Genomic DNA, 12,517 nt, shown 5'->3' on the forward strand with positions numbered 1-12,517 from the left:
GCGTTAAAATATTCCACTACCCAGGTGGATCTCAAGCACATGGACCAGTCGCCCGGCAGCAGCCTGGTCCACGTGGGCATCGACCTCAGCGAGTTCTACCTATCCGTCGAGTGGGACATCCTGGAGGTACCAGCGACTAGGAACGAGGAGTATTACCCGTGCTGCGCTGAACCTTTCTCTGGTGAGGATTGTTTAACTGAACTACTTCCAACACTATCGCCATCGCCGGCGCGATCATAGGCCAATGACAGGTCGTGGGAACTGTCATGGATCGCGCGACCTCATTGGCCTATAATCGCGCCGGCGATGGCGATCTGCACGAGTTGGTGTGGTTGAAGCTTTAAATTCCCAAATTACACAACCGAAATATTTCAAACAAGACGTCCAACGGTGGCAACGATCGGTACTGTGTTGACCCCACCAGATGTCGGATCAGGTCTACGGATCCTGAATAAAGATTAAAAAGTAAAGCAAAGAATAAAAAATAAAAAGAGATGTAGGAATAAGTTCTAGTACTCGGCTTTGAGTATTCGACGCCGGTATCAAATCAATAACAAAGCACAACTTTTCTTAAAGAAGGGATCATATTGGTCTTAAAAACTCAATTACTTTGCAATTAACTGTGAACTGAAATGAAAATTGAAATTGAGAAAACGTTAGTCAAGGGTTTCCACTAGCAGCTGTGCGGCACTCGGCAGTGGCACCAACTGGTGAATCGCATTTTAACAGCTCATGAAAAGTACCTACCTACGTCAATTTAATGGTGCTATCAAATAAGTATTTGGTATTATCTCAATCTGTTTAAATCTTTTTGTTCCAGATATAACCTTCAAACTAACTATGCGCCGTAAAACCCTCTTCTACACAGTGAACCTCATCATACCGTGTGTGGGTTTGACTTTCTTGACAGTGCTGGTGTTCTACTTACCGTCCGACTCAGGGGAGAAGGTAAGTGGGAGAATGCAACGCTAAGCCCGATCCGTAACATGGACATTCAAAGTTAGCAGTATAAAATTGCACAAGAACAAAAACCTTGGAGTACAGTCAATTTTGAAAATTCACCGTATCGCAAAAAAGTAGCTAAAGTAGAAAAGTGCAAAGTAGGTAAGAGAATAAATGTAAAATTGTGTACTTTTACGAAGGGGTTCACAAAAATGTAATTGCTATATTATTTCTAAAGACTGTACTTACAAGTGACTTTTTGCGTGATACCTATTTATTGATCGGGCTTTCTCATACAGCTGAAGAAAATGGGTTATTAAATGATTTGATGACAAAAATACTTTTGCATTCTAATCGTATAAATATGAGCATGTAAAAGTAGACAACTTCGTAAAGATCAAAAGTATTTTTGAGTGAAACATCAAAAAATTTAAATAACCTTGTTATGTTTAGGCACGACACAAGCATACACGCATCGATTTGGATGTATTTTTATTCGAAAGAGCATCAAGTATGATTGTGAAGAATATTCCTACAATGACCAATAAAAAATTGCAGGCTATAGAACTGCTGATACAAACAACACAAGAAACAGTACATAATGTATTTATAAGCTTTTGTAACTTGCCTGCTTTTTGAAGTGTTTTAAAAATTCTTGTTAATAGTTTTTTCCTTCTTTATTAATGTCTGATATCGAAGTATAGATTCACATGTGATCAGAAATTGATTGTATTTTGGATTGTTAGTTTGTCTTTGTGATTTTGTGATATGCCATTCGATGCCTGTCATGCGTAGTTACATCCTATGCCTATGAATTCCCCACTCCATTTTACGGGTCGAAATAATAGAGTTTATTGTACAGAAATTAGATGGAATTGGTGTTATGTAAGTAATGAAGAGTGATAATAATGATGACCGAAACAATCTGCCAATCGTAGCAAGCTTAAATCAAAATTGAGTTAATTTAGTAGATACAGTTATAAATAATTTCATAAGGAATAGACAAATCTCCGAATTGGTTTTCGATCTAGAAATTCAAAACACTTCAAAATAGTAGTACTACAAGTTATTACGTACTACGTAAAATCTGGTAAAGGTCGCGGGAGAGCCTGGATGCGGGCAGCGCAGGACCGTTCATTGTGGAAAACCTTTGTTTAGTGGACGTCATTTGGCTGAAGTGAACGAAAGAACGAAAATATATTTTGAAATTCTAATTATTACAATTACGTACGACTTTGGACTAACATTATACAGATTTCATTGGTAAACGATTCATGCGATGCTTCAGAAATACTCGTATTTAGTATTTCTGTAGCTGTGCCTTACTAATAAATAAATGATTCGAATGGCAGATTCGTTTCGAAGTCATGTTTGGGATAGCACTAGGGCATGTTTGTTCCATCCTTCTATCCATTGCCCATGATCCATCTTCCATGTTTTGCCTCTCACTCATCCATAACCAGTATTAGTCTTTTTTGAATCATTAGTTAGATTGTGTGAGTGTGTTAGCGTCGTAAGACGAGTTTGATCATCATTGTCTTTCCACTGAATATAACGAAATAACTTTGCTTATAAAATTACCTGTTAGTCCCTTAATTATTATCTTTAATGTTTGTCTTCAAAAATATTAGCTATTTTATTATGAATTAGGTCTTTCAACCTCAAAAATCAGCAAAGTTACTTCGATTCTTATTCACTAGGAAAAAATGTTTTGCTAAATGCAATGTTCATTCAGCTCTAAAACCACCTCTGTAATTACGTATGGAAGGCTCTTCATACTTGGGAGCATTTATTTTTCCTTGTGAATCCATTTCATTTCTTTGATCGATGTTTTTTTGCGTGTTTGTTACTTACGAGTATATTTATTGTGAATGCAAAAATGTTTCCTTCCTTGCTACTCTATCAACGTGAATATCTCTTACGAATTGCTATAAGATCCTATTATTTTTAACGTAAAGTAGTGGCACAGTTTTAGACTGTAGGCTATAATGTACTTCATTTAAATAAAAGCTTTCGTTATTCAGTAGTCTAGAATCTTTGACTTCCATTCTTTCTGGACCCTTGGCCACAAAAGTAGATTCTTCTAAATTTCGGTCTTCCTTTCAATTCTACTTCTTAGAACTTAGACTAGATTTTTACATAATATAAATTACTAATTATGAAACTGAAGTTTGATGATTGCTTATCATAAAATCACTACTTATGATAGTGATTTGAACAGCTTAGAAGAAACAAAAAACAATAGCAAATCACACGAAACATTGCCACTGCTTGGATCTAAAATGTGAATCTATACTCGAACACTTCATAAAGCTTCCATTCACAAACTGACATGACTCATCCGAATGTGTGCATTTGTGCGTGCTTCCACATGACTCGCTGCTTCTGAAGTGGAAAGACAATCATATGCTTAACGTGTACTCAAAAAGGACTTAATTCTCTCCCTAGATTTCGCTCTGCATCTCCATCCTGGTCTCCCTCACAGTGTTCTTCCTTGGTCTGGCCGAGATCATCCCGCCAACCTCCCTGGCGATCCCTTTGCTCGGGAAATACCTGCTATTCACCATGATACTCGTCTCTCTCAGCGTTTGGTTCACTGTTTGCATTGTAAACGTCCATTTCAGGTAATTTGTCTGTTCTCTCGTAGATATCATTAAGCATCTCAATATTGGTGTCACTGACGGTGTTTTTCCTGCTGCTGGCTGAGATCATACCCCCGACCTCGTTGGCGATACCCCTGCTAGGAAAGTATTTGCTGTTTACAATGATTTTGGTGTCGTTAAGCGTTTGGATGACGGTCTGCGTTCTCAACGTACACTTTAGGTAAGTAAGACAATTTTTTATGCACGTCTTAGACTTTCATGAAAACAGTTTGAAAGGCAGCGCGGTGGACATATACTTAATAGTGTTTAGACCAGTAAGTTGAAGGCACTGGCTTTGACTAAAGCACTACCATGTAATGAACTACGCCGCAGATTTGCGGATGGCTTAATTCTCTTGCTGCAGGCCAGACACCATTTTGATATTGATTTCTCATCATCAGTTTAAAGCGCTTTTATAATTTTATGAGCTGATACAGACAGGTAAGTGTGTTCATTAAATAGACATTACTGTTTAGCTTATTAATGGCAAATTAGGTATAATATAAAAGCGATTTGATAAAATATTTCTTAAAGTGAAGGTTTAAACCGTAGTTTTGCTTTATTTTCTGTAATAACATTGAACCAAATGATAAGAAAAGTTACTTGACAAGCTAAATCTTTATCAGTGCTTTGTATCTAGTTGTTTTATAAATGCTTTTAGTAAAACCATAGCATAATAATGAGTATTGCTAAAACCTATGTTCTAAACAGTTTAATGTTAATCAGGTCATAGGAAAGCTTTGGTTTTATAATATTACAATTTCGCAAAATAGGAGTGACAATAATTCATATAAAACTATCTAGCTTCATGCAGACGCTGAATGTGTTAAGGAGGAAAGTGACGTTATTGTAACGTAATTAGATGATAATGATCATGGATTTTTGTTGAAAAATTATTAAGAAAATCAGATTATAGTTTAATTAGGAATATGCTAAAGTCATAAAAAGTGGCCATAGTATAAATTCTGCTTAGTTTGGGGCTAGAATTTATTATGAAGTAGATTGTCTAAATTTCTTATTTACCAAATTACTAATATTCCAAAGTAAATGTAAAGCAACAAAAAAGATTCCCTGTCACAGGAATTCGAGTAACATAATACCTACCTAAATCAGTTCGCAAAGTATTACGTATTCAAGATGGCTATGTAGGTACGTACATACCTTCGCATAAATACTCCACAATAGTGCGAATCGAGATAGGCTGCATAGATCGCATTTCTTTGTTGGACTCTATCGACGGCTGGGTCAACAGCCTTTTATATGTACATATATCTAGAAGGATTGTAAAGATTGCAATCTATAGTATAGTTCCTTGAGCGAAGATAAACCCATAGGGACTACGAGTATTTAGGGGTTTCATATCACTTTTTATAATGAAAGACACTATTAATTTAGACCAAGCTGAAGGTGGACTAAGTCCCAAAACTCTTATGACCATTTTTACTACATACATTATACTTACCTACTTTAGTTATTGTCTTGAAAAAGGACTATTTCTTTTTTTGTAAAGTTGGTCTGGTTTTTGGATAGAGATTTTTGCAAGAGCGTGCTCGCTCTCTACTTCTCAATTAGAAACCAGGCAATTGCTAATAAGATTACTTGACGCTCAAGTATAAACATAAACTTAAAAATAGATCCAGTGGTCTAACTGTTGAACCAAACACAGGCTTGAATAAATACCTCAGATCTATTTAGAATATCATTGTAGCGGACAGCCGCTCGGGCGTGCGGAAATAAGAAAATATATTCGGTTTAAAATAAAGATGTATTTCTGCATTAAAGGCCCTGACGGCTATCAAAAAACATATCCTTCCAAACTAAAAACAAAAGGTATCATAAAGAGTAAAAAAAAGTATAAAAACATAGACAAAAATATCAAAAGATGCTGGTCCACCTACCGGTTCCCAGCAGTCATGCTTTCAGTACCAACCTCCTACGATCTATGATACAAATATTCGGCCAACAACGTAAATCTAGCCTTCATTGTAACTTTGGCACCACGATAACGGTACAATAGTGCGAATATGAAATATGGCGCACTCTAGACCAAGCTTTATTGAATGCACATTTTGTGGAGCAAAAACTGGTATTGCTTTTCACCTTTAGTAAATTAAGAGGTTTAATAACGGTGCATGGATGGAACTAAATTATCTGTGTTTATTTTTTCAAGATGTATATTGGTAATTGGAATCTATAATCAAAAAGCTATATAATATGAGGCTCCCTTACGTCTTTTCAAAGTATAAAGATGTTATGTGAAAAATCGTATCTTGGGCTAGATTAATTCGAAATTGGAAATACAATAATACCTACTCATATTATCTTATACATTTCAAAAATCTCAAGCCCAATCCAATAAGAAGTACTTATGCGTAAGTGTCCCCACTGTATTTCTGAAACGTTACACTCTAAAAAAAGTTATTTATTTACTCACTTATTCTTAGGGAGATGAACTTAAGTAATGACCTCACTAAAGTTATCCTTTTAAACATTTTAACCTCCTTTCCTTCAGCGCAACCCCAAATAATCTTCTAGGAGAGCTTGCTCTTATACTAGATCTCTCAGTGAGATATCAATAAACAACTGCTACAAATGCATTGTACCCATAATTAATAACCAAAACACTTGCAATTGTCACGTCTATTTGCACCATTATATCAGTAGTTCCAAAACCGAAAATTAACGTTTACCGTTCCCATCGAGCTGTGAATCCCGCGTTAATGGCGCCGTGAATCATGGGCTCATTGTTATTTTGTCATTACCGTAATAGAACGGCGAGCCCGTGAGTTATTGCCGCAGATACTGCTATGAGAATTGGTAAATAACATGCTTAGTACTTTGACAGGGACGTAAGTGGTGTGTTGGGAGAGATCTTGGAGGGTCTTTAAAGAAATACCTACTGATTGTAGTCTCATGAAGCCAGATTTGATGTATGATGAAGAGAGGTGGTTCAGAAAATGCCTGACGATCTTGTTAGGCATTTTCTGCATGCATCACACAAAATGCATCCTGTAAAAAAGCCTTCAAGGGCAGATGCCCTTTGTGCATTTTGTGATTTAATTGACTTTTAACAAACTTAGTAGAGTTTTTACTATGGCTGTTTGAAGTTTAGCTTTTATACATTTATTTGGGAAGACAAACAGTCAAAAGTACTCTTATGACACTCTTCTTTGACTGAACCAACATTCCTAAAGGTAAGCTTAGTACGACACCATCTTACAACAATCAATCATCCAACATTTTAATCTAAGTACTTTATTAAATTATTTCTAGATGCTAAAACCTGAAAAATGGCCAACTTATAACTCCAAGCTTTTGTTACCTAAGCTTGTAGTAAACTAAACGTAATATAGTTGCTATTAGGCAGCCAATTGCGTAATTAATTGGAGCAGCAGCTGACTCCTTAATTAATATCAAACAACATGTACTACAGAGCGATTGTAATTGACTACAGTCGTAAGACAACTCAATCGAAGGGCTATGAATTACGCCACAGAGCATTAAGATCAAATGTTTTGTATTCAAATTGTAATTATTATCTTTACCTAGAACCTCATAGATTGTCAGAGTCAGATTCTGATAGAGTGCATAAAAACTATTATACTGCTCTGACATTTTTGGGTTAGGATAAGATGCAGTGAGTCACTCAGAGTTTTGTTCAATGATAAAATCAAAAGTTTTTGTTTTACAAACTATTGAACATTAGATCAAGTGCTCGTAAATATTAAGGTGATATCTTAATGCAAAGTGTAAGGAGCTGGAAAACGAATTTCTGTGAACTCGAAATATTTTTTGTCTGGAAATAAGAGTCACATATACAGTGTGAGTCACGTTAAAGTGTACATATGAAAATGGATAAAACTAGACCTATTTTTATCGACAAAAAAAAGGTCAAAAATTTTTTGAGATTTTTTTTAAATTTTTTATAGAATTTTTTTTGTTCCAATTACTTATTGTAAAGAAAACGTAATAACTTTTAAACTAAGCGGTATATCCTGATAAAATAAAAACAGTAATAATGCTAAATAACAGGCGATACTGAAAAAATACATAAAATACCCAGAAAATGCCAACAAATAATAAAAAATGCGACTTTTTGAAAAAAATCTGCTTAAAAATTCGTATTTTTTTGGTTATTTGATAAATTTCTCAAAAAAATGCCCCTATAACAGGTGGTTTTTATTACTTTGTATTATTCTCTATCGTATTATCTTTGTAAAACCAAAAATCGCATGTCTCTATCCCTATCACAACATTTGCTATGATCGTTTGAACAAAGGCCTGCCACAACATTATTCTCCGCTACAGGTAGAGACAGTTTTAATTTTAACTAAAATGCTTATTTTACTTCGAAATCTTTTGTTTTTATTTGAAATCTAACTTGTCTTTATCAAAATTACAAATCTAGAGCCATTTTCAGTTTCGTTGTTAACGAAGCGTTGAATGGCGCGCCCGGAGAGGCTTAGTTCAAACGATCATTGCAAACGTTGTGATAGGGATAGAGACATGCGATTTTTGGTTTTACGAAGGTAATACGATAGAGAATAATACAAAGTAATAAAAACCACCGGTTATACGGGCATTTTTTGGAGAAATTTATCAAATAACCAAAAAAACACGAATTTAAAAGCAGATTTTTTTCAAAAAGTCTCATTTTTTATTACTTTTTTGCATTTTCTGGGTATTTTATATATTTTTTTAGTATTGCCTGTTATTTAGCATTATTACTGTTTTTATTTTATCAGAATATACCGCTTAGTTTAAAAGTTATTACGTTTTCTTTACAATAAGTAATTGGAAGAAAAAAAATTCGATAAAAAATTAAAAAAAAATCTCAAAAAATTTTTGACCTCTTTTTTGTCGATAAAAATAGGTCTAGTTTCATCTATTTTCATATGTACACTTTAACGTGACTCACACTGTATATTTTTATTCAGTCCTATATAGGTACGAAAGAAAACACCCCAAGCTAAATTCTGTGTCATATTAACAAGTTATAACAAGTGCGTTTTTGAAACAAATTGTCTATTTCTGTCATTTCCTAAAGCTTCCTGTGCTATTTTCTAATTATAACCTTCTCTAGGTCCCCATCAACCCACACCATGTCTCCGTGGATGAAGAAGCTGTTCCTGCAGCTGATGCCCAAGCTCCTCATGATGAGGAGGACCAAGTACTCTTTGCCTGACTACGACGACACCTTCGTCTCGAATGGATACACCAACGAGCTGGAGATGAGGTAAGCTATAATAATATACCTATTTAGGGACTGATTCACAACTTTTTGATAAAGTTCCTGATAACTTTTTAAAATTTCTGTCAGTTTTGTTACCCAAGTCTCTGATACCTTTTTGAAATTTATATTTCAGACAAACAACCACTTTTGGTTGTACGGGACTCGAATAGAGATTTGATGAAGTTTCGTTTAGTAATCAGATTTTATCGCTCTCTATCACATAAAGGTATCTAAATGATTACCTGGTACCTATTTTGCTAACGTCAATAAGTGATGGTGATCAGTTACCCATTAGGTGACTATCAAGTTTCTTTAAATCCTCTCATATAAATAAAAAACTTAACGAACAGGAAACCGATATTGCGTAGTAATCAAGGATACAAAATCTCAGCCAATCAAATTTCCTGATGGTTTAACATGGCATTAATCATCAGGCAAATATTGCATCCGCAATCAAATGTCGAGTCATTACAAATAATAATTTATCTGTGCAGCTGTCGATCATCCCCAGTCAATTAGCTAAACAACTATGTGCATTGTCAAAGCGCTGTTTCCACATACAATATTGACGAAACTTTCCACTGGCTGTACTAAATCCGTTTTAATCTGGATTAATCCGGTAATTTCAACAAATCGATTTGTTTATAAATAAATTTGTGAGTATGTGCTAATATTCAGTATTTGTAACGTGCATGTTTTGTCGTATAAGAAGATTTGTTCTCCTGCAAGGCATAACACTCTAAAAACATTGGCCGAAAAGAAACCTTCCTAACGTCTCTAACGTTTAATAGATAAATAAACAATAATAAACATTTATTTGCCTTAAAAGGTGGTTTTGTTTGTAAGTTTGCCTTAAACCGCGATCTCCAACCCGCCTGCCAAGCGTGGGGATTATGGCAAAACCCTCTACTATAGTGGAGGAGGCTCATAGTCCAGCAGTGGACTGTAAAGGGCTGTTGATGATGATGATGATGAAAAGGTGGTTACAGAGTAGATCTTGCTTGATATAATATCGAGCGATATTAGTGTAGGACTTCATCTTTTAACTCAAAATCTTCGCTTACTGTAAGTCACTGCCAGTTCAATTAAGAAGCGGGTTGGACAACATTTTAACTTTTTTTGTTTCAACTTGTCTTCACTTTGTCAATACAATCTCATTGTTTTGTCTGTAAATCCAAATAATTTTCCCTTTGTTTATTTTGAATGGCGATCATGGTGCGTGCTTTAATGACGGTTCGCCATTTTATGGGGTGGAAAATCTCTCGTATCGTATTAATCGTTTAAAAATCAACAAATTCCAATCTGCCCGGGGCTCATAACAACTAAGGTGCGCGCACACGGGCAATGTTTCGGGCAATTTTCTTGACATCGCGATTAGCTTTACCAATTAAATAAATAATGCGGCAATTGTTTTGTATGTATTGTTTTGTCTTTATAAGAAATTGATCAATGAGGCCATAGCGTCCGTTGTATTGTACTTAAGGGTCGCAGTAGACTGTAGGTTAGAGACGTGATACCGTAAAGGTTCGGCCAAGCCAACGTGATCACACGCGATCAGCCGGCGTGCAGCGATGGCGATCAGACTTGGCTTGACCTTTACTGTTTTCTACTGATCGCCATCGTTATCGCCATCGCGCACGTAGGCTACACACGTTGGTTTGGCCGAGCCTTAAATTGGCTATGAGACAGTATTTAATAAAAATCTTGCCCCATGTATCAAAAATACATTGGCCCGAATGAGATCTGCAGTTTTACATAATAAGTTTTATATACATTGTCACTTACAATCAGGTGAGAACCAGGCTTCCCTATGTGTAAATCACATAAATTTATTCAATCGACGTATTTGAAAATCAAACCCCGATTTGAACAGTTTAAATCACCTGTGTATACGAACCCTTACTTTGAAATGTTTTCTTTTTGCCAGATTGAAATTGAATGTTGAAGTATCGGTAGTGTAGCCGTATAAAAGCAAACGAATCCATTTATAATATGAATTTGGTAGGACAAGATTTATTTTTTAACGGCATTCAGTTTGTATTTCATTTTTGTAAAGGCATTTTATGATAATTATTGTGATATTGGATTGCGATGTCGATAAAATACGTGTAATTTCAATGGAAAACCTACAGTTACATATGTTATTCAAGACTCATTTCCAACAAAGGTATTTGTATCCCCAGATGCATGAATAATAAATAAACAAATTCTTGAATGAATGAACGAAACGTATTATTTATATTGTTTTCATTTGTAAGCCAATCTGGTGATATCCGGCGAAAAGAATTAACTTTTATTGTATTAAACTAAAGGTAAAAAATGATCGGCCGTACGTTAATTGATATGAAGCTTTAAGCCTAGGCGCAGACCATCGATTTTTCGTCGGCCGATAGTTTAGTCGGGCAGTTGATCAGTATGGGCACGTATGGAAGTGCGCACATTACGCCGATTTGATTTGGCCGATTCTTCATACAATTTAAAATCGGGCACAACTATCGGCCAACTAAAAATCGATGGTCTGCGCCTAGTCTTAATCATTATACGGTGCAATATAGAGCTGTTTAGTACATGCGTACTTAGGTTTAACTTATACAGTCATCATCAAATAGTTCTTGACACTTAGTAGCCAAAAACTTCGCAACACGTCTTTGTTACAATTGAAATAAGGTTGCTTTGTCAACTTTTTAACCACTTTCGGTGTCACGAACTATTGACGCTGACTGTACTAGTGCGAGCTTGTTATTTAAGAGCTTGTTAGCGCGTTTACGCTCGTGAAGCAAGCGTAAAAGCGTAGAAGGCACAGGCTGATATTATTGCATAGGTTCAAACGACCTACGACTCAAGGATCACGCGCAAAATGTAGCTGAAGCGCAAAGTGTAGCGTGCATGTAAGCACAACTGAAAAAGCCCTTAAAAGCTTGGGCCTCATTATCATTAACTATGAGCTTTGCTATATGATGAAATGACCTATGGCTATATTTTGTGTCATTTTTGTAAAAACGCTAAGATATTTAAAGCCAGTTTCTTTTACAACGGAACAAAATGATAAGAATGAATATCTCAATAAACTTTCTTTTATTAGAAAACTTTTCAAACTTTTGGGGAAATAAACATAATAAATCCTTAATTAAAAATTATAAGTATTAAATGTGTACAACTTATTTTCCAATAAAATACTGTCTCTCGCAAATCTTTGTGCCCTCGCGATAGACTTAAATGTTCAGCTACTTATTTCCCCGCATCAAAAACCAATTAAACGTGGTCTTACACATTTTATTCGTTCCAATTAATTTGCATTACAAAAGCTTGTGTCCGTATTTCCCATCGATATAGCTATATTATTATACTCGATGTATAAACTCGTATATGGCTACAATGTAGCTCAAAAAGTAATGCTTAATTGATTCGGTCAACTGTTTTTCTCGTGGGTCATGTGCCTCTTTTCAACACCGTTTATAGTTGCGGATTCGTATCTCGTGAGGGATGTTAAATGTGTACCAGGAGGCCTGGATGTTAGTAATACATGTTTTTAGATAGCTAATGCTGTAAAAATGTATTAAAATTCTTGTTAAGTAGCCGGTAGCCACCAATAATAGTACGTTTCTATAATAGTAAGCAGCGTATTAAAATTACCTCTAATTTCCCACACCTGCTATTTCCCGCACAAAACTGTTTCGGCACGAGCAAAAAGTTTCCTCCC

The 12,517-nt window shown here is 35.4% G+C and overlaps 1 protein-coding gene across 1 annotated transcript in view; it reads left to right on the forward strand.

The window, feature by feature from the left end:
• Positions 1 to 12,517, forward strand: part of LOC135079446 (acetylcholine receptor subunit beta-like 2) — a 49,582-nt gene that overhangs the window by 5,560 nt on the left and 31,505 nt on the right. Inside the window, exons 5-8 of the mRNA XM_063974110.1 lie at positions 25 to 181; positions 821 to 948; positions 3,391 to 3,566; positions 8,668 to 8,820. Coding sequence (XP_063830180.1) covers positions 25 to 181; positions 821 to 948; positions 3,391 to 3,566; positions 8,668 to 8,820 — 614 coding nt within the window. The remainder of the gene's footprint in view (positions 1 to 24; positions 182 to 820; positions 949 to 3,390; positions 3,567 to 8,667; positions 8,821 to 12,517) is intronic.

Source organism: Ostrinia nubilalis, chromosome 16 (genome assembly GCF_963855985.1).
Source record: "Ostrinia nubilalis chromosome 16, ilOstNubi1.1, whole genome shotgun sequence".
Taxonomy (NCBI): domain Eukaryota; kingdom Metazoa; phylum Arthropoda; class Insecta; order Lepidoptera; family Crambidae; genus Ostrinia; species Ostrinia nubilalis.